This window comes from Malania oleifera, chromosome 4, assembly GCF_029873635.1.
Source record: "Malania oleifera isolate guangnan ecotype guangnan chromosome 4, ASM2987363v1, whole genome shotgun sequence".
Lineage (NCBI taxonomy): Eukaryota > Viridiplantae > Streptophyta > Magnoliopsida > Santalales > Ximeniaceae > Malania > Malania oleifera.
In genome coordinates, this window is record NC_080420.1 from 5,490,204 (window position 1) to 5,512,440 (window position 22,237).

At 34.6% G+C, this 22,237-nt stretch overlaps 1 protein-coding gene across 4 annotated transcripts; it reads left to right on the forward strand.

The window, feature by feature from the left end:
• Window positions 1-9,473: 9,473 nt before the first annotated feature.
• On the forward strand, window positions 9,474-18,956 carry LOC131153331 (lysine-specific demethylase JMJ26). 4 transcript variants are annotated; one of them, XM_058105561.1, is made up of 13 exons: window positions 9,474-9,851; window positions 10,461-11,005; window positions 11,088-11,230; window positions 11,313-11,412; window positions 11,498-11,630; window positions 11,710-11,773; window positions 11,858-12,560; window positions 16,597-16,926; window positions 17,647-18,069; window positions 18,160-18,232; window positions 18,330-18,415; window positions 18,506-18,625; window positions 18,739-18,956. In XM_058105561.1, the coding sequence occupies exons 2-13, from the start codon at window positions 10,466-10,468 to the stop codon at window positions 18,811-18,813; spliced, it is 2,790 nt and encodes a 929-aa protein (XP_057961544.1). In that variant the 5' UTR covers window positions 9,474-9,851; window positions 10,461-10,465; the 3' UTR covers window positions 18,814-18,956. The 4 variants fall into 4 exon arrangements, with proteins under 4 accessions (XP_057961544.1, XP_057961545.1, XP_057961542.1 ...); XM_058105562.1 differs by having other exon boundaries at window positions 11,115-11,230; XM_058105559.1 differs by having other exon boundaries at window positions 9,565-9,851; window positions 9,964-11,005.
• Window positions 18,957-22,237: the final 3,281 nt, after the last annotated feature.

Sequence of the window (22,237 nt, forward strand, 5' to 3'; positions counted from 1 at the left end):
CAGCCAGGGGCCGAGTTTTGTGAAATGGCAAATTTTGTACAAAATGAAACTTATACTACAGTTTTACTACCTAAATTGCATGATATGGTATAAGAACCCTAAGGACCAGTTATGAGCACGGTACCGTTGCTAGGGAATTATTATTTGGCCATGTGCGCCCAAACTGGATTTGAGAGGTGTAGGGTGGTTTCAGCCAATTAGCCTACGTAGAGGTGGTACCTTCCCTGGGGTCTAGACCAAGAAGCGGTAAGGCAATCATACCTACAACTGGGTTGCAAATGCCTGCAGGTGTATTAGCAGATGGATACCTTGACTTTGTCTGGGATGATCCCCCAGGGCTAAGTCCAGCCTTCAGGCCGCACAACCCCTACCATGGGGGAAGTAAATGGTGTTTAGTCTCAGGGAGTGTCTTTTAAGCATATATGTTAATTTATTTAAATGGTGTTATTATTTATTGAAATGGTTTATACTGTGAAAATGAAAAGGGGTATTTTCAACTGTGTAGGGTGAGTATAATGTATACATGCTATTTTCGGTTAAATGAAGAATGAGATGTTATCTATATACTCTAAAACTCATGTTGGCCACACACTGATATTGATTTAATCTGCGTTACTGAGAGGTGTCTCACCCCAATATACAAATCATTTTTCAGGACCACTTTGAGATCGAGTTTTGCAAGCACCGAGGCAGGATGATAGCTAGTTTTAGTTTTTGTGATTGTATGTAAGAACTCTAATGTAATTAAGTATGTTTGAAGTCCCTGGATGTGTAATATGGTCGTACAGACTGAGTTATTTTTCCTTCTTTTGGTTGAAATTTAATATGGATATCAGGAGACTTTTATATATGTTAGCAGTTAGAACTCTGGTAATGGATTTTGGAGAATGTTTTATTTATTTCTGCTACATTTATATAATGAATATGGTATCAAGTACATAGATGTCACTAAAGTAGCACCCCGGGCACACGTGGCGGATCGGGGCATTACAATACCCCTCTGTCAACTGGTTTCAGCTACGATGGCTTTATCTACTAGCTCAAAAAAAAAAAAAATCCCTTATCTGCAACAATGCCACCTGCTCATAAATTTCCTACCTCAACCCTCTTTCAAATCTATGAGTCTTCCTGAATTCATCTGGTATCACGAAGGAGGCAAATCGTGACAACTCCACGAATTTAGCAGCGTACTGTGGCACTGTCAAATGGCCCTGAGTCAAATTCAAGAACTCTTCCATCTTGGCATCTCTAAAGGAGGAGGGGAAATAGCAGTAAAAAGAGATCTCTTTAAATCTTCCACAAGTCAAGGCTACTAGTACTGACCTCTGCTCCTCCAAGAGCCTTACAGTAGACCACCAATGCTCAGCCTCCCCTCTTAGTTTGAATGTGGCATATAGAACTCTCTGCTCATCGGTGCAATGGAGTACAGTTAGGATCTTTTTCAATCTCTTGTATCCAGTTTTCTGCCATAATCAGGTCTGTACTCCTTATAAAGGTCAGGGGATCCATCCTAATGAACTGTTCTAAAGTGCAACTCTAGTCCACTAGTGGGCATCCCTGCTCCCTAGAATTTCGCGCTATCTCAGCCATGACCTGCTAAGCAATACTGCGAAGGACTGCGTCAGAATTGCTATCGCTCCTACTAGAGGGCTCCACATCGTCACCACCAGCATGAGCATTACTATTTCTAGAGTCCATCCTGAAAATAGAATAGAAACAATTTTAGAATCCCATCATCATAACATGTCTAATGCGTTTATCTATCTATGAACCAAAACATATCCTCATTTCCAATTTAAGATTAAGTCTTACCACTCAGGAACAAAAACCAGCGATAGTTTACCATGACTTTCCTAAAATCGTTGCCCCAAGAAAATCACAGAAACCACCACGGAATTTCCTACATCCAAGCTACGTGACAGAACCCTAAATTCTAATCTTAATCCCCACCAAAACCCATTCCTATACTCGTATTATTATCTGTTGTACCCTAGAGTCTGCAGAACCTAACATCCTAGGCTCTGATACCAAACTGTGATGTCCCCCTTTCGAGTGTTTTCATTTAACCTAGTGGGCCTTGCACCCGTGGCAACAACGGGTACCTATTAGAGCACTCACTGAGATTGAGACATTATGTATCGCCATCCCTCAATTCAGAAAACCCCTGGGCGAAGAGTCTTACTTCACAACAATCATTCATAAGCGAGAATTCCCGAGGATCAGGGTAACTACCCCTTTGCTCTGATACCAAACTGTGATGTCTTGGTTCTTTTTTTCTTTTTCTTTTTTTCAATCAAATACCTCTGATACCATAATAAGTATAAAGTCAACCAAGTCAACCCGGACCCAGGGTGGGGTACCAGGGGTACACTTATCCATATTCATATATTGTCTACGCAGCGGAAAACATAACACATCCAAGTTCTAGGTACAATACAGAGTACTACATTCTCCCAAAAATATACATACCAATTCCCGAAAGCCATCAAACCCCCAAAGTCTATACAAACATATATCCAATCCCAAAATAAAAACATACCCTGACTAATGGAAATCTACTCCTCCTCTATCACGAAGTTTGGTCCACCTGACGCCCCAAATTTCCTAAAATGTTTAAGATCTATCGGGTGAGACACCTCTCAGTAAGTGAGAATAAATTATTATCAGTGTATGGCAATGAGTTTCAGTGTATCATATCATGTTTATAAAAATATTAATTTAACTGAGGAATCATAGGAATCTGTTCTCATATCTACAAACATATATATATATATATATATATATATATATATATATATTTGTAACCATATACTTTTCTCAAAAATATAATCATGCTCAATAAATATTTTTGTATACAAAGTATCATATTTGTCAAGGTATAATCATATAAGTGTATCGTGTCTGTAATGAGAAGACCCATTCACACATCACTGGTTGTGTGACCTGAAGGTGGGACTTAACCCTAGTTGGCCTACCAGGCTAAGTCAAAATACCTTGTCTGTAGTATGATTGGCCCACCACAGCCTGGTTCAGACCAAAGTGTAGACATCCTATTTTTGCCATAGCCAAACAGAACAAGAGGTCTCCTCTTATTATTTTCATTATTATTATTATTACTTTACTATTATAATTTTTGGTATATTATTATTATTATTTTGTTATGATTATTATTTTTAGTATCTTTATTATCATTATTGTTTATTTATTTATTTATTTATTTATTTTGTTATTATTATTATTATTATTATTATTATTATTATTATTATTATTATTATTATGCTATTTTTACTATTACTATTATTAATACTATTATCTTATATATTATTAGTGTTGATACTTTTTTATTACCGTATTATTATTTTTATTATTATTATTTTTAAATATCACGTTATTATTATTATTATTATTATTAATTACATTATTATTATTATTATTATTTAGATATTATTCTTATATTATTACTATAATAATAATTATTATTACTATTTCCATTTTCATTACTACTATAAGAATAAAAGCATAAAAAAAAAAAAAGAAATTCAAAAAAGGGAAGTTTGGTTTTAGGTTTTCAATTCTTTTTTTATATAAGGGCAATGAAGCACACACGAGGAGGGGGGCGCAGCGCACAGCCATTCAAAAAATAAACCGGCACACCGCCTTCTCCTTCTCTCCCATTCACTCACGCCTCCATCTCCCTTACCCTTTCCCTGCAACACAGCAACAGCCGGGGGCGCTGCACAACACAGCCAAGGGCTGCGCATAGCAGCACGGCAGAGCCAAAAATACCGAAAAAAAATCATCTTTTTCCCAGCCTCCATCCTCTCTTCTCCTTCTCCGCTTGAGCCTCCATCCAAGCAAAATCCACCAACTTCCCAGACCTCCTCCAGCAACTCACGGCCACCCCAAGCGGCCTTGCTACAACAGCCACACCCGAAGACCCGAGCACCGCTGCAGCAGTTGCCACACGCCCAGCACAGCCACACCGAAGCCCAAACAGAGAAGCCACTCCTCTCTGTTTCAGCAAGTCGTCAATCTTCTCTTCCCGCATCGGACACCCATAGCAATCCCAAGTCGTTTCTCCTGCAGAGACGATATTCGGCCACCACATTGTTATCAAATCGGCCCACTGCTTCTACGTCGCCGGAATCATCAATCGCCCTCCAACGTCCACTGCTCCGGTCATCTTCAATCTCACGGCCACCACGACTCCGGCGGTGCGTCCTCCGTTCGCCGTCGCCACGCCCAGCTCTAGTCGTCTTCTCCGGCTGACAGCCACCAGCAGCGCCCTCTGTAAGTCCCCCTACCCGTGCACACACACACCCACACATGCACCATACACACACATTAAAAACACACACCATTAATATACATAGACACCCACACACAGTAACCACATAGCATGCACTGCACACGTAAATTATTTATTTATTTACTGTTAGTATATTAAGTTTTTTTTTTATGTTGTAATGTTATTTATGTGTTTTAATGTTGTAATACTTTTAGTAATAGATCTGTATTTATTTATGTTTTATTGTTAATATTTGAAATGCAATTATTGTCTTGAATATTTATTTATGGTTTTTGTTGTGTTAATATTATAATATTTTAAGTGTAATGTATTTAGTTGGTTTGTATATTTATTCATGATTTCTTTGTTGATTTTGTAACACTTAATATGTAATAGTCATTCTATTTGCTTGTATTATATTTAGGGTTTTTATCATTATTGTTAATTTTAATATGTAATATGTTAGTGTTTTAGGGTTTATTTTGTTGTCATCGTAATATTCAATGTGTAATATATTCATCTTATTGGCTTATATGCTTATTTTCAGTTCTTTGTTTTTATTGTAATATTTAATGGGTAATATGTTCACTTTATTTGCTTGTATAATTATTTCGGTTTTATTTATTTATTTATTGATATTGTGACATTTAATGGGTAATATATTTATCTTATTTGATTGTGTAATTATTTAGGTTTTATTTATTTATTATTATTGTATTATTTAATGTGTAATGTGATTGTTTCATTTACTTGCATAATTATTTAGGATATTCTTAATCATTATTTTATTATTTAATGTTGCTCCCATCTTTATCATTTTATATTATTGCTTGCTAATGTTAAAGCTTATTTCTTTCCATATTTATCCTTGCATATCAACATATTGATTTTAGAATTGATTGTTTCCATAATTTCATTATTTTGTTATCATACTCATAATCGTGTAATTACATACTAATTTTAGAATTGATTTATTTCCATGTTGTATAGTTTACATTTTAATTGTAGGATTGATTTGTTTCTTTAATTATTTCCATATTATATGTTATTATTAATTGTATGTTAATATTAAGACAAGTATTCTATTATTAATATATACCTTTTTATTATTAATACGATTACTGCTACAACTATTATCTTTATCATTATATACATATACATACATATATTTTTAGAATTGTGTCATTATTGTATATCCTACTGCGTGTTATTATTATTATTATCTTTTTTGTATAGGTATATAAATGTTAAAGTACGTGTTATTATTACTATTACGTTATGTACATATATTTAAGTTAGGTTTTATTATTATTATCATGATGTGCGTTCTTCATAATTGCCGTATTTATTTTCTTTAAGTAATTTATATTATATTTTTATTTCTATATCATTATACTTATTTTTTTTATAAGATATTTTCTCGATATTCCAATCCCTATGATTTTATTGCGGGGGTATGAGCCTTCGGGCATCACGTACCTTAAGCTCTGAGGGAATATATATGTATATATTATATTTATTATATTTATTTATTTTTCATGTGTATTTATAAATTCATAAAAGGAGTAATTTAAAGATTTTTTTAAATTAACTTAGGGATAATTCTAAATTAATTAGGTACTGTTCGTAAGAATGGGCGCGTAGGGGGTGCTTGTACCTTCCCCTCGCGTAACCGAACTCCCGAACCTAACTCTGGTAGTGTAGACGGATTCTACCCCTAACGGGGTAGTAATCATGTGTTCTAACCGCACTAAAGGATAGTGGCGACTCCGACATTCTATGTATTTCCATGAAAATATTAAAATGATTTTAATTTCGCCGCCCGGGACACACGCGCTCCTGGGACGTCGCGACACAAAGGACAGTTAACATCTCTTCGAAGGCTCAATCGACTTCCAATACCTACACGCTCCCCGAGCTGTGTGGCTGCACTAATTCAATCTCTAACAATGGTACCATGCTCTCATATCATTAATCAATTGAGTTCTCATTTCCATCACTCATTTTACATAAAAATCTATTTTCCCAAAAGCTTTTATTTCTCATAAACATGCCCGAGCACATGAGTATCCATGTGTAACACATTACGTCTATAACTCATGGCGCTCAAGCTCATGAGTATCCATGTGCATGCAACACATCTCGTCTATAACTCATGGTTGTTTATCATATCTATCAGTATAAAACTATTTTGACTGTGTATATCACATATTATCATATCATGTCTGATAAAAACATATTTGGATAAATCTCATTTCAACATATCTGTCTCAAACATATCAATATATTACTCATATCATCAAACCTGTTTATATTCCCACATAAACCCCATTCCCTCATATAAATATTCACAGATTTATTTTTAATAATCAAAATTATTTCTCATGCCACACAGATGTCCAATAATATTTAACCATATCATAATTATCCAGTAAAATATTAGATTTTTCCAAAACTACCATTTCACACATATATATACATATACCCGATAAGTTAGAAAATTCATATATATTATTTTCATATCATACTTTAATTTTATCCTTTAATTTCCAGAAACTTTTGACATAATTTAATTCTCCTTACCTGCTTACTTAGAGACCTATTAAAATCCCTAATTTCACACTCGCAGCGTTTGGAGCTCAAATCCCTGAAAATCATTTTTCCCCAGTTCAATCAACTCAACATAATAATTATTTAATATTTCCTAAGCTCACACACTCCCAATAGCTAATTAATAATTAATGGATATAATTTCGTTATCCTCACGCTAACCTTGAAGCGGTGCTTAGGAAACTCAAATTAAAAATCTCCTCTGATTAAAATGACAAAAATCGAAGTTAGGACCCCGTGACAGTGTCCGATCGTTGATTTGGCTAAAGATTTGAGAGAAATTGAGGAGAGAGAGAGAGAGAGAGAGAGAGAGAGAGTGAGTGAGTTTACTTTATCCCAAGAGTGGTGCCTACAACGTTCTCACGACAAATCCACTCGGTTAAAATGTCAGTGGCGGAGAATGAAACTCAGGGATATTTTCTGTTCCTCGATCGGCGTATGTTTAGTCAAGGAAATTGAGGAGAGAGAGTGAGTTGATGAAGGAGAGAGAATGACGGGTGTGTGTGTGTGTGTGTGTGTGTGTGAGAGAGAGAGAGAGAGAGAGAGAGAGAGAGAGAGAGAGAGAATATAGGCGCAGAGGGGGGGCTCTCATTATACATTGATAATCAGGAAGGATTGATTTTATTAATATATATTATATTATTATATTATATTATTTAATTAAAAATAATTTTATTTATTTATTTATCTGGGAATCACTACAGAGAGAGAGAGTATTTAATTTAAACAGTCGTCCACTTAAGGGTTACATAATTATTTTATTATAAAATATATATATACACATGTTAAAATTAGTGAAGGTTGACATAATTCACATTCCAAAAAATACCAATAATACTTTTAATATTGACAATTTTGCTCTTTTATTTTCATTTTACAAGGTTATTTATAAAAAAATTTAATAGAATATTTGTGGCATTTTGTGAAGTATCAATCATGTCTTCTTTAATTAATTATCTTTTAATAAATATATAAAGATAAAATCTAATTTTTTTAAAAAATATATATATGAATTAAAGTTGAATCTTTGTACTTAATTATCTTAAATTGCTTTTTAAAAATGAAATAATAGCGTCTCTTCCTTATTTTATTTTATTTTTAAAAGAAAATTGAACTCTGCTCTCAATAACAATAAATAAAATAGAATAGAAATAAAATAGGACCTTTTATATTAAAGATAAAATAAAATAAGAACATATATATAAAATAATATTATAAAAATTCTGGCGTAAAGCCAATCAGATCCATATACAAACATAAATAAATATTTATGCTTTACTTATTTGGATGCACGTGAAAAAGTTGAAATGTCGAAAAAGCCCACCTCACCCTCTACCCAGCACCGAGCTATCTTTGGCATTTAAATTTGGATTTTAGCTAACTTCAATCATTTCCGCAAGCTTACCCAACCTAATTAAGTAATTTCCACTCCATGAGCCATGATGCGCGTATGATGAGACCAAATCAGGGGCAATTTAGGAAACCAAATTTGGTAGTCAATATTATTTAAGTGTTTGTCATTATTCATGTTCGGTCTATATTTTAAATAATAAATATATATTAAATTGATTCTATTTATTAAAATTAAGCATATAAAGAGGAATATTTAATTTTTAATATATTTAAAATTTAAAAAATAGATACATGTGTAAAATAATTTTTTATTTTATTTTTAGTTTTTCAAGATTAATATCAAAAGATAGAAACAAAAAATAGCTTGTGCAAAATAATTTTTATTTTTGTATTACATTAATTGTTATTTGTACACAGTATTATGTGCCTTCTACTTTAAAAATTAATAATAAATTAAAAGAAACAAAAAATATTTTTAAAAAGTATTCAAATTTAAAATTAAAAATAATTTATCAAATTTATTTTTTAATTTATTAAATTATTTATATGCTCATAGGTATCGCTAACTAGGAGATAACTTTTAAATTGAATGATTGGGAAAAAAATTATTAAAAATCGTAACTTTTTTAATTAATAATAGAAACAGAAATTATTACTTTTTTTTTTTTTTTAGGGTAGGCCCGTATTACTTTTGTTTGTTCCCTTCATGTGCGACGGGGTTGTTTCACGTGACCGCCACTTAGCCTGATTTGGGTGCCGATGTTTGACTTCCCCGTGAAGAATGGCCGTTACATAACAAATACTTGTTTGGAAAACGTTAAAATAAAGAAATATTTTATTTTTATTTTATTTTTTTAGAAAAAAAATAAAAAAACCGAGAGCGTGGGCTCAGGGCCTTTTTAGTAATTTTAAGTGGGACCCACATCGGCGCGACCCTGAGCGCTGACCGGTCAGTGCCAAGGGCATGTCCACCGAGTCGCGGACTCGCGACGGCGCGCGCTCCTCACACCCTTATGCATGGTTTCCACGTGAACCGCGAGTGCACAGCACGCGTGAATTGTGCGCGTTAAGATGATATTTCCATAAACAAAACGTTCTAATCTAGTCAAGTACGCTGTAATGATCGTATGCTAAATTTTTTTAATAAAATAAAAACGAGGCACCAAAATCCGAAGTTACCAAATTAACCAAAAACAAAAACCGTAAAATGCAGGCAAAGGTTGGGTGACTCATTCTGTCCGTGCTTCCAATTCTCTCTCTCTCTCTCTCTCTCTCTCTCTCTCTCTCTCTCTCTCTTATCCTATAAAACAAAATAACACAGCATCGAACTTGCCTCGAAAGAGTGCGGAACTCCGCCGTATCTCTTCCCTCTCTTTGCTTCTTTATCTTGCTTTTTGTTTTTTTGTTTCTCACGGTTCGTTTCTGATATTTTCTTGCTTCTCGCGTTCTTAGATTCCTCGCCGAATCCTTCGGTTTCTGGTTGAATTGTGATTTTGAACTCAAGCAATAATTAAATTAAAGCGCTTGCTTCCGTTTGGTTCGTCGCAGGAGCGCCCGAGGTGATCATCAATTCTTGCTATTCATCGCAACAACTTGATCGGTACTTCCGCTCTTCGTTATCTAATCTCAAGTTTCCTTCTTTAAATTTTATTCCTGTTTGATTTCGTGAGCGAAGATGACGACGAACTATTTTTTTTTTTTTCGGTAATTAGGAGATAAAGCTATTGGTGATTGATTTGATGATTTCTGGGGGTTGATTGATGACTTGATTACCGTAAATTTTAAGTTTCTAGCTGTTCAAGATTTGAGGAAAAATTGAGTGGCGCAGAGTTTTTCTGATCAAGAATTGAAATCTGTCGATTTGGGAATTGAGTGAGGTCGCGGTGCATTCAAGTGGGTTTTAAATGAGGATTGTTTTGATTCAATGATTTATCCTGTGAATGAATATATTGATTCTGTTGCGTTGACTCAAGTCAACCCCCGCTTAGCCTTTGCGATTTTAAAGAAGATGATGAGAATGCATTTTCTGTAGTCGGATCAGTAATGAAATTGCATTAGTTTTTGCTGAGATTCTCTTGGAACCAGAGTTGATTGAATATTTTTACTAGTTTGTGCGGAACTAGATAAAAAAAAAAAATTTTGTTCGATATGTGTTATGAATATATTTTTGGATGGAAGTTTATGATTAGCATTATTTTTCCTTCTACAGCGAAGATGGCAATTGCTCTAGCAAAGCAAGAGCAACAAAGTAGCTACATGGCTAGATCCCTAATTGTTTCTGGGCTTGCACCAAGTAGAAAAAATCAAAAAATCCTATTGAACGAAAATAAAAGGCATGTTCCAGAGGAAGAAAAAGGGCATGACAATGTGAAATCATTACAAGGAAGAAAGAAAAGAAATTCAAGTCAAAATGGTGATTGCTTGAATGGGAATAGAGTTTCAAAGAGGCGGCGGGGTGGCACGGTCAAGCAAAGTAGTCTTGAAGATGAATTTCTTATGGATTCTTTAGAAAAAGATGGAGAATTAATGCTTTTGATGAAGATGAAAGCATGGAGCAGCAGTAGATGTTTGGGTAGTGTGAAGAAGAAAAGAAGCTCAAGAGATGCAAGAAGGAAAAATTGTGGATTTGGAAAACTTATGCCAAATGCCTCGTCTACCTCATCATCGTCATCATCATCTTCTCCTTGTTCATCAGTTTTATGTGTAAAGAATGATGGGTACCGCAGTGAGAGAAATGCCACAAAGGATAAAAAGGTGACAAAAGTTTCATTATTCATTTATTTCCTACTTCTGTTCCGTTGAAAATTATGTTTATGTTTTGCTTTTTCCAATGAAGGATAGCCAAAATTCTTGCCTTCTGCAGGGAAACACAGCAGCTCGCGTAAAGTGTCATCAGTGTATGAGAAGTGATAGACGAATTGTTGTTCCTTGCACCAACTGTAGACAAAAATTTTATTGTATCCGGTGTATTAAGCAGTGGTAACTTTTCTTGCCTAATTTCCACTTTCTCTTGGTTCTATTTTTCAATGCAATATCAACATTATTGATTTTGTTTTAATAGGTACCCTGACATGTTAGAAGAAGAGATTGCAAAGCAATGCCCATTTTGCCGTGGAAATTGCAACTGCAATGAGTGCTTGCATTCGAGCAGCATAGTCAAGGTTGGATTTTTTCTTCTTATACTGAATATGACTTCAGAATTTTAGCCTTTTAAAGCAACTGCTTGATGTTTGTAAACATTTGTAGACTTCAAAGAAGGATGTCACTGACAGTGAGAAGTTACATCATCTTCAATATCTGATCAACTCACTTCTTCCCTTCCTCAAACAAATTCGTGAAGAACAAAGTCATGAGATAGAGATGGAGGCTATTATTCGAGGTGTATATTTATTTTCAAATATTGGGTTTGAATTCCATCTTTGAGAATTTATGTTACAAACAACAATTTGTATGCATAGGGATGCCATCTTCTGCAATTGAAATACCAACATCTTTTTGTTCTACTGATGAGCGTGTCTATTGGTAAGCTTTCTGCGTCTCCTAGTTTCTATTATACTATATGGCAGTTTTTTAGTATTTCTTATTTTCTCCTACATGTTTAAGCAGCAACCATTGTGCAACTTCCATTGTTGACCTTCATCGAAGCTGCCCAAATTGTACTTATGAGCTTTGTCTCAGTTGTTGCCAAGAGATTCGTGGTGGAAACCTTTTAGGAGGTGCTGATGAAGCAGTGTATTGTTATGTAGACAGAGGCTGTGATTACATTCACGGTGGTGATCCTCTACCAGAGTGTAACTTTTTGGAAATTTATAAGGATCCTACTAAGCCATTGATCAAATGGAATGCCAATGATAATGGAAGTATAACTTGTGCCCCAATCGAGATGGGTGGATGTGGTAGCTGTGCATTAGAGCTCAAGAGTATCTTTCAAAAAGGCTGGATTGCAAATTTAGAAGTTAAAGCAGAAGAAATATTGAGGAGCTGTGGAACTGAACAAACAAATTTTGGGAAAATTTGTTCAAAAAGTAATGCTGAGATGTTGAGGAGAACAGCATCTAGGGTAGGTTCTGATGACAACTACTTGTATTGTCCAGCTGCAAAGGACATTCTGCAGGAGGGTGAACTATTGAACTTCCACAGGCACTGGGTCAATGGCGAACCGGTTATAGTTCGAAATGTTCTTGAACAGACAACTGGTTTGAGCTGGGAGCCAATGGTTATGTGGCGTGCACTATGTGAAAATAAGGATTCAGATATCAGTTCAAAGATGTCAGAAGTTAAAGCCATTGATTGCCTAGCTGGTTGTGAGGTTTGTTTCTTTCTGATTCCCTATTCATATTTCGGCCAACACCTTTGATAAAGACTTGGAAACACATGCAAATACATCAAAAATTATGTGATCATTCCTACATATATTTTTACCCTGGCATTGTTAGTTACTTGTTTCTTGCTTTGTGTGTTGGGAAGAGGTGGGTTATGGAAGTGATGTCCAAAACACAATGGCCCAAAAAATAAACCTTCCTCAAGTTCAATCAACAAAGTAAAATAATTAATTATCCAAAAAATAGAAATTCATAACAAGCAAACACGCAAAATCAGAATCACGAAGAGAACACTAAGATTTACATGGAAAACCCTTCGGTGTGAAGGAAAAAACCACAGGACCAAAGTCCACTTCCAATTTTCCACTATTTCAAAATAGTAAGTTACAATAGATCTTCCCTAGTTAAACTAGAGGCATACATCAAAAACAATCAAGAATCACAAATTCTTGGCATAAGAAAAATAATATGAGCCATCACCATAAAGGTGGAATCAAACTTGAATGAGAAATAGAGAGGTCTCACCAAAAACAGGAGCTGCTGTCCAGCAATATATATTCATGTGGGGTTTACCTACTTGAGGGTTGACAATCCCTCAATGATCTCCTCAATGGTATATTAGATGAAATTGATGGCACTCTGTCTTCTACAATTGGCTGCTCATCTAGCTCAATTACCTCATCGCTAACTGTAGGTGGATCTACATTACCCGGATCACCCCAATCATCATGTGCATCATTTCCAACTTGATCTGAAATCATATGAGGAATTGGATCCAAATCAACCAAATCATCACTGTTTGTCTTTTCCTTTTCAACAACTTTTTCAATGTCCACAATAGTATGGTCTTCAACAAACACAATATCCTTGCTTCTAATTAATTTCTTCTCAAATGGATCATACAATCTATACCCAAAATAGTCATGTCCATATCCTAGAAAGATACATGACTTTGTTTTTACATTAAGTTTTGATCTCTCATCCTTAGGAATGTGTACAAAAGCTTTGCAACCAAACACTTTTAAGTGATGATAGGAAACATCTTTCCCACGCCAAACTTTTTCTAGCATGTCACACTACAAGGGAATACAAGGAGAGAGATTTATCAAGTGAATTGCTGTACTCAATGCCTCACCCCAGAAAGATTTTGGCAACTTAGCATGTGATAACATGCATCTCACTCTCTCTATCATATTTCTGCCAAACCATTCAACTGAAGAGTTTTTGGAGGAGTTTTCTGATGTCGAATGCCCTGAGCTCTGCAATACTCATCAAATGGCCCTAAATATTCACCACTATTATCCAATTTGATGCACTTCAATTTTCTCCATGTTTCTCTTTCAAGTTTCAACACAAGCCTAGAGTTGTTTAAACACATCCAACAGTTGATCTTTGGTTTCAAGGTGCACACCCACACTTTCTTAGAATGACCATCAATAAAAGTAATAAAATACAATGCACCACCAAGTGTTTTAGATTTCATGGGACCACACACATCTGAATGCATCAAATCTAAAACATTAAATTTTCTAGATGGAGGAGCACTTTTAAAGGATGCTCTGTGTTGCTTTCCAGCTAAACAATGTTCACAAGGCTTCGAAGACATACCTTTTATTTCTAGAAGAAGCTTTTTCCTGACTAAATATTCAATTCCTTTTTGACTCATATGCCCAAGTATTTTGTGCCATAACTCTGAATTTGAATCATTTTCCACTGCATTGACCATACCCTTGGAGAGCTTTGCTTGCATCAAATAAAGTGTAGAGCACTTCTTTCCTTTGTCAACAACCATAGAACCTTTAGTGAGCTTCCACTTCCTATCACTAAAGGTGTTACAGTATCCCTCATCATCAAGCTTCCCTGCAGAGACTAAATTCAATCTAAAGTTTGGAATATGTCTTACATCTCTAAGAATTAACCTGCTGCCATTGTTACTTTGCAAGTATACATCTCCAATGCCAACAATTGTAGATGAGCCATCATTTCCCATCTTCACTACACCAAAGTCAACGGATGTATATGATGAAAAGAAATCCCTTCTGGAGGTTGCATGAATGGAGGCACCATTGTCTATTACCCAACTAGTCTCCTAGTAAGTAAGATTAATTTCATTATTCTCACAAACAATAAGAAAGCCATTAGAAACTGTAACAGCTCTGTCTTTGTCTTTATCTTTCTTGTCATCTATTCCTTTTTCTTTCCTTTGCTCTTTTTTCCACTTTTGGCAATATTTCTTTATATGACCTTTCTTACCACAAGCAAAGCATTCAACGCCTTTCTTTGAGCAGGACTTGCTTCTGGATTTATCACAATTTCCAAGACCTCTTCTTTTGCTTCTCCCCCTATTTTTTATGACGAAGGCTTCTAACTGAGAGGATGAAGAACCTACAATTTTCTTCCTTGTTTCTTCATTGAACAAATTACTTTTTACCAAACTCATAGATACAATTCCTTCAAGGGCAGAGTTTGTGATGGAAACTCTAAAAGTATCTGTCTGACAAAGAACCAAGAAGCCATAAAGCTTGCACCTCATCATCGAAAGAAATTTTCATAGATGACAACTGATTTGTAATTCCCTGCATTTCATTCAAATGATCAGTAATAGGAGTACCATCCATGTATTTCAAATTCATAAGCTTCTTTATCATATACAATTTATTTCCCCCTGTTTTTCTAGCATAAAGCTCAGCTAATTTTGTCCAAAGTGAGTGTGCATCAATTTCATCAATCACATGGTTATGGACATTATCATCAACCTATTGCCGGATATAACCACATACTTTCCTATTTAACAATTTCCAATCATCATCAGTTCTATCATTGGGCCTGGCTGACTCGCCAAGAATAGAAACATGGTAATTTTTGCAATAAAGTAGGTCCTCCATTTTTCCTTTCCAAATGTGATAATTACTCCCATTCAAACTAATCATTCTACTAGAGTTCACCTCCATGGCTACAAAGAAACCAAGCTCTGATACCATTGTTGAAAAAGATGTTGGTTATGGAGGTGATGTCCAACACAATGGCCCAAAAAATAAACCTTCCCCAAGTCCAATCAACACTAAGTAAAATAATTAATTATCCAAAAACAGAAATACATAACAACAAACACACAAAATCAGTCACACAATCTCAAAGAACACTAGGATTTACGTGGAGAACCCTTTGGTGTGAAGGAAAAAACCACGGGACCGAAGTCCACTTCCAATCTTCCACTATTTCAAAATAGTAGAGGCATACATCAAGAAAAAACATCAAGAATCACATATTATTGGCATAATAAAAATAATATGAGTCATCACCATCAAGGTGGAATCAAATTTGAATGAGAAATGAAGAGGTCTCACCCAAAACAGGGGTTGCTGTCCAAACCAAGAAACCAAACCTACAAAACTCCAAATGACAATGAGACCAACCAGAATGAAGGAGGATGAGTTACGAACAACCTGCCAAAATTTCAGCTCAATCGGACTAAAAATCAGCATCCAATCATCAAGATCAAGCTGACTGTGCAGGCACCTTCAATCCTGAAATTTCAGCAAAACTATTTTCTTCTTTCCCTCACTCTTTCTTGGCTGTCCCAAGGATGCACAAAGCTCTCTTTATCTTCAGCAATGGCTTTTCCAAAAAAAGTGTTTATTTACTAAAAAGATGACCCACCATCATCCAAAGAAAGCGCATTCAACTAATAAAGAACCACTCCATTCCAAGACAACAAGTGGGATACCACTAAGCACAAAGGCTCTCTTCACTTCCACTTGGAAATGAATTCTACATTGGGCATTGACCAAGACTTCCAAGATTGTGATGCGACATCTTCCATGTGCGAATTACCCTTTCTATGTCTATATTATCAATTGATTCTTGGTTTTATAGCTACTATGTGCCAAAAATTCAGGCTTTGATCGCTGCATTGTGTGCCATCATGAAATTTAAATTGTGAAGTAATATTTCTTTCTCCTCCTTTCAAGTTTCCTTTTTAAGCATTCGCCTTTCAGTTCTGATGTCTGGTGAAATATGCAGGTGGAGATCAGTACTCATCAGTTTTTTAAAGGTTATATAGAAGGAAGAAGGTATCAAAATTTCTGGCCTGAGATGCTCAAGCTAAAGGACTGGCCGCCTTCTGATAGGTTTGAGGACCTCTTACAACGACATTGTGATGAGTTTATCAGTGCATTGCCATTTCAAGAATATACAGATCCTAGGGCTGGTATTCTTAATGTCGCTGTGAAGCTGCCTTTGGGTATCCTTAAACCAGATTTGGGTCCAAAAACATATATTGCATATGGTATAGCAGAAGAGCTTGGAAGAGGGGACTCTGTTACTAAGCTTCATTGTGATATGTCAGATGCGGTATGCTTTCATAATCTGACATACCATCAATTTTGATGTGCACTGTGTGAACTAACAAATGGTTGCTCCAGTAAAGGAGTTATCACCACCTCTTCATATTTGTATCTTCTTCTGTTTGAAATTGAAATTCACTAGCCATTTTTTATTCAGCTTCAACTTGCATCTTATGTGCATATACCAGTTATCATTATCAAAATGTCTGAATTTTCCTTGTTAACACTTGCTAATGAAGTAAATTTGCAATTTAGATTGCTCCCCCTATTGTTTCCATGTGATTTTATTGGACATCCAATTTGAAACTCTCTAGGCTCAGATGCATTTGTCTTGGTTGCAAATTCCTTAATGAATGTTAAGTTTCCACTTTCCAGCCAGGGACAAGTGTCTGGATGTAAAAAAAAAGTCATTGGAAACATTTAGCCTCTTCCTAGACACTTATAAAATTGACTATAGATGAATGTGCAATTGTGTCCATAATGGACTGTTCAATGTTTGTCTTTGCCATAAAGACCTCTTGAATTAATGTTCCAAATTACATAACAATTTGGATAGCAAAAAACTTCTTCAGTAATAGTCTTGAAGCAGCCTGACATGTGGAGACTCCTGAAATAAGGGGAATGAATTATACCCCCATACACACTAGAATTTGTATTCTAACTAATATGCATTGCCCTGTTATTGCAGTCCTTTTTGGCTTAATGTTTCAGCTTGTGATTCATGTAGGTGAATATTTTGACACACACTGCTGAAGTAGGGTTACGCGAAGAGCAGCAGGATGCAATCAAAAGTTTGAAAAAGAAACACAAAGCTCAAGATGAAAAAGAACGTCTGGATTTTGTGAGGGCTGGTGGTCATCTTACTGGGCAACTTGGATGTGCCAGCAGTATGGACAAAGAGATGATGAATGCATCAAACACCTCACATCTGGGGGAGCAGGGTTCGGGAACGACTGAAATACCTGAGGTTTCTATCTATGAGGATGAAGATGGAGCAAATTTTCCTGGTTTTCCTGCAGAAGGAAAAACCGAGAGGAAAGGCAGTGCTCTATGGGACATTTTTCGGAGAGAAGATGTTCCTCAATTACAGGCTTATCTTAGAAAACACTCCAGAGAATTTCGGCATACATATTGTTCTCCAGTTGAACAGGTAAACTAAATTATATTTATATGAATTGAAGCTCTATAGCTATGTCAAATGTGTCAGGCTCATAAAAAAGTCCTGCTTGTTTATGATCAGGTTGTTCATCCAATTCATGACCAATCTTTTTACTTGACCATGGAGCACAAAAGGAAGCTCAAGGAGGAATTTGGTTCGTATTTAACAACACAATTATGTTCTTTCTTATAGTATCACCTTTCTGGATTTCTAGTGATTTACATACCATTTTATATTTTTGAATTTTTCAGGAATTGAACCATGGACATTTGAGCAGAGACTCGGAGAGGCAGTATTCATTCCTGCAGGATGCCCACACCAAGTCAGAAACTTGAAGGTAAAAATCTGGTTCCTTCTTCCCTCAGCCTCTATTTTCCATTTTGGCATGTTTCTGTGAACTGATGTTCCTTACACTTCCCACCTGCAGTCATGTACAAAAGTTGCCGTAGATTTTGTCTCCCCAGAAAATGTCCACGAGTGCATGCGCTTGACTGAGGAGTTCCGGCGACTTCCGAAGAACCACAGGGCCAGAGAAGACAAACTTGAGGTTTAACAACAGACTATAAATGCTTGTGCATTGAACCAGATGCAGAACAGTTGATTCCTTTTTAACAGTCTTTTCTTAACTTGATTTTTTCTTCTGTGGTTTCTTTTGGACAGATAAAGAAGATGATTATCTATGCAGTTAACCAAGCTGTCATTGACTTAGAAGAGCTGGTATCAGCCCATAATTGAGCATTTTACCTGCTACTGGAGATTATAAGTGTATATAACAAAGAAGGTTAATATAAGCTGGGGGCAATTTTGTAAATCTGTGTAGCTTCCATTGGAGTTCTTCTGCAAGTTTTCTTAACTAATGAAGGTTCTAATATTGGTCATTTGTTGCCTTTGCTTTCAGTGGTTTTGTCATTTGGGTTTTGTTTGGATTGGAAATGGAAAGAAAGGAGAAAGGAAATCATTTATTTGGTTTTTGGATTTTGCTTGGATTTGAAACAAAAAGAAAGAAAAGGGAGATCATATTTTGTGTTTTTTTTTTCCATCTCAAAAACAATTTAAACTAAAATAAAGCCACACAACATTTAACCCGATAATAAAAAGAATAGAAGACATTGACCTCTTCAAAAATTAGGTAATAAAAAAAGCACATTTTCTTAAATTTCAAAAATTCAACCAAAGATTTTAAAATCTTCATTTTCTTGACATTTAATTTATGGGACACTCGTACCTATAAAAAAAAAAAAAAATGTCTTTTTTATCAAATTCAAGAGAGTTTGTGAAATTTTTTAGATCAAAATCCACAAGCAAAGCCCATGTGTTTTTGCCAATCCTCAAAGAGGTCCTTGTCTTTTACTTTAAATAAAAAAAAAATCCTTCGAACAATTTTTAGTAGTGAATAATTTTTATTTTTTAAAGAATTATAAAATTTCAGTTTTCTTTTTAATTTTTCAAAATTTGTGTCAAAAAGTAAGAAAATTAAATTTTATTTAGTAATGCTGAACAACTAAACACCCTTTAATTTTTATTTTCAAATTTCAAAATAATTAAAATATATATTTTTTAAATTTTGAGGTAGTTTTGAGAGCATGGTCTGGGCGTAAGTTTTGATTTGTATAAATTTGAAAAAATAAAAAAGCTTAATATAATTTTATGCTATAATCCTATCCAAATTCTATGCTCTTAACTATTGAATAAAAAATTAGACATCTAAAAAACAATAAAAAGGTGTTTTTCACCTTTCCTATATATATATAAGTTCTAAACATTTTTAAAATATAAAGACATTTTTATTATTTTAAAAATTAGAAACAAAAAAATAAAATTATTTCCACAAAAAGCCAAATTTTTTATTGTTTTTAATTGTATTAATACCATTGACGAAATGAATAAAAAACAAAAGCAATAGAATGTTTATTCTAAGATAATTTTTTAAATTGTTATTGTAAACTATACAATAAATAAAAATTTTCTTAGTTAAACCAATATTGAAAACCCAAAATAAAAAAAATCTACTTAGTTGTGTAAATAGTTTTTTTTTTCATTTTTATTTTTAGCTTTCAAAAATTGATAATGTAAAGACCCGGAAAATTATAATGATTAAATAATTGGGGAAATAATAAATGGAATAGATAAATAAAGGATAAGGGGAAAAAGGGAAAATTTTGGAAAGAGAACAGCATATCTCGTCGATGAATATCTTGTCCTCGTCGACGAGTATTCTACATGGGATCATCGACGAAGTTCAATTCCTCGTCGACAAAGAGATCCCAAGTGAGCGAATTTTGGATTTTAAATTTTATCGACGAACGCATCCTCTCATCAACGAATTTCCTTCTGTGACTCGTTGACGAATCCTGTCTTCTCGTCGACGAAGTCACGTGGCAACATCGAGTATAAAAGGAACCAAGGTTGCTTCTCTGCGAAGAAAACAGTTCTCTTACGTTTTCTCTCTCTAGAAATTGTCTCTTCTGTCTTCTTTCTTCGAATTCGATCCAAATTCAGCTCGAATCGACAAACGGAAACCGCTACGGTGTTCTAGGAAAGATTCTCTACACATCTAGTGAAGCAGATTTCTAAACTGGACTTTTCAGGAAACGCTCCAAAGTTGAGGTAAGGGTTAGGATTTTTAGTTTTTGGGATTTAAATGTTTATTTGAGGTTTATAAGTTAAGAAAATGCTGAAATAGTAAGTTATTTGGGAATTATCTGATTAAACTAAGATTTTTGATCCAAGGTTCGGGTGAGCGCCACAGGCATCATTTTGGGGTTCCTATTAATGTAGTTCAAGAAAATAAGTAAGGGGGAACACATATTAAACCAGGTTTTATAAATTAAACGGATAAATGGATTATGTTATCTATCTATGTATATGTTTTCGTATGAGTTTAAAATGTCAACCATTTAAATTATAATTTCTGAACCTAGGGCTATTTTATTAGATATGTATTTGTGAAAATAAACTGATGAAAGTGAAAGATTTTTTAGGATAATTATGTAGGAAATTAAAAGTATACTTTCAATATATGAATGATAAATGAGGGTTGACTCATTTTACAAAAAAAAAAAATGTTTGAAATATATTGTTAAATAGTGTGGCATGAGTAAAATGGAAATTCTGTGTTGAATTATGTTATATGTATGAAATGCAGGTTATATAGGGAATGCAATAAGAATGAAAATGTGTTATGAATTATACTACATGTGATTGTTAATTCAACCGTAGATAAATAATGAACAGCTGAAAGAAGCTATAATAGCATAATAGCGCAAATCTATGTGAACTAACTGATGAACAGCTGAAAAGAGCTGTAGTAACTAAATAGCGCATATCTATGTGGACTAACTGATGTACAGTTGAAAGGAGTTGTAGTAATGAATGCAGAAAATGAAATGGAAAGAATGAAATGAAAGGTGAATGAGATGGAAATAAAATGTAAAATGTGAACAATGTAAAATGGGAAAAAGTCATGTAAAATGAAATGTTATGAAATGTCAAAACTGAGAACATGAACAGATGAGAAATACAAAATAAATGACAGACAGAGTAATGTATTATTATAGTATTAGTATTCATGCTAGTATGATATGTATTTATATGGACAGGGCAAACTCTTCATCCGAGGGCTTGCTGAGAAAGGCGAGTGCCTTAGTAGGTTGCATAACGCATTAGAACAGAGGGAAATTACTTGTATGGGCAAGTAAATTTCCTTATTCTCAGAAGCCTTTACTGGTAAACCTTTGTATGAACTGTGTGAGTATGAGATTACTTTTTCACTTGAGGGCTTACTAAGTAAGGTAAGTGCCCCGATATGCTTCAATTGTGACCATTGGTTGCCTAAGGTATCAGAGCAAAGGGGTGCTACTTGTATGAGCGGATAATCACCTCAATCCTTAGGTATTCTCATGGGTAAAATACCTTACATGGGTTTAATCAGGTTCAAGAAAGGATTTTAGAAATTATGATAATGATATGCAAATGATGAGTACATATACATATGTTATTTACAAATCTTATGTTGGTCACACGCTGATTTAATATATTATTTCCATCCTTACTGAGATGTGTCTCACCCAATAGTTGAATTTCATCTTTTCAAGATCTTCGTGGGATCGAGCTTAGAGAGCTCAAGGGCTATGATAGTATTTTTGGATACAGAAAGAAA

Excerpts from the sequence above, each read along its gene's own strand:
- LOC131153331 (XM_058105559.1), top strand. The coding sequence starts at position 10,400 with ATGTGTTATGAATATATTTTTGGATGGAAGTTTATGATTAGCATTATT. Across the intron at positions 11,413-11,497 it reads ATTCGAGCAGCATAGTCAAG|ACTTCAAAGAAGGATGTCAC; the intron begins GTTGGATTTTTT and ends AAACATTTGTAG. Across the intron at positions 18,233-18,329 it reads GAAGCTCAAGGAGGAATTTG|GAATTGAACCATGGACATTT; the intron begins GTTCGTATTTAA and ends TGAATTTTTCAG.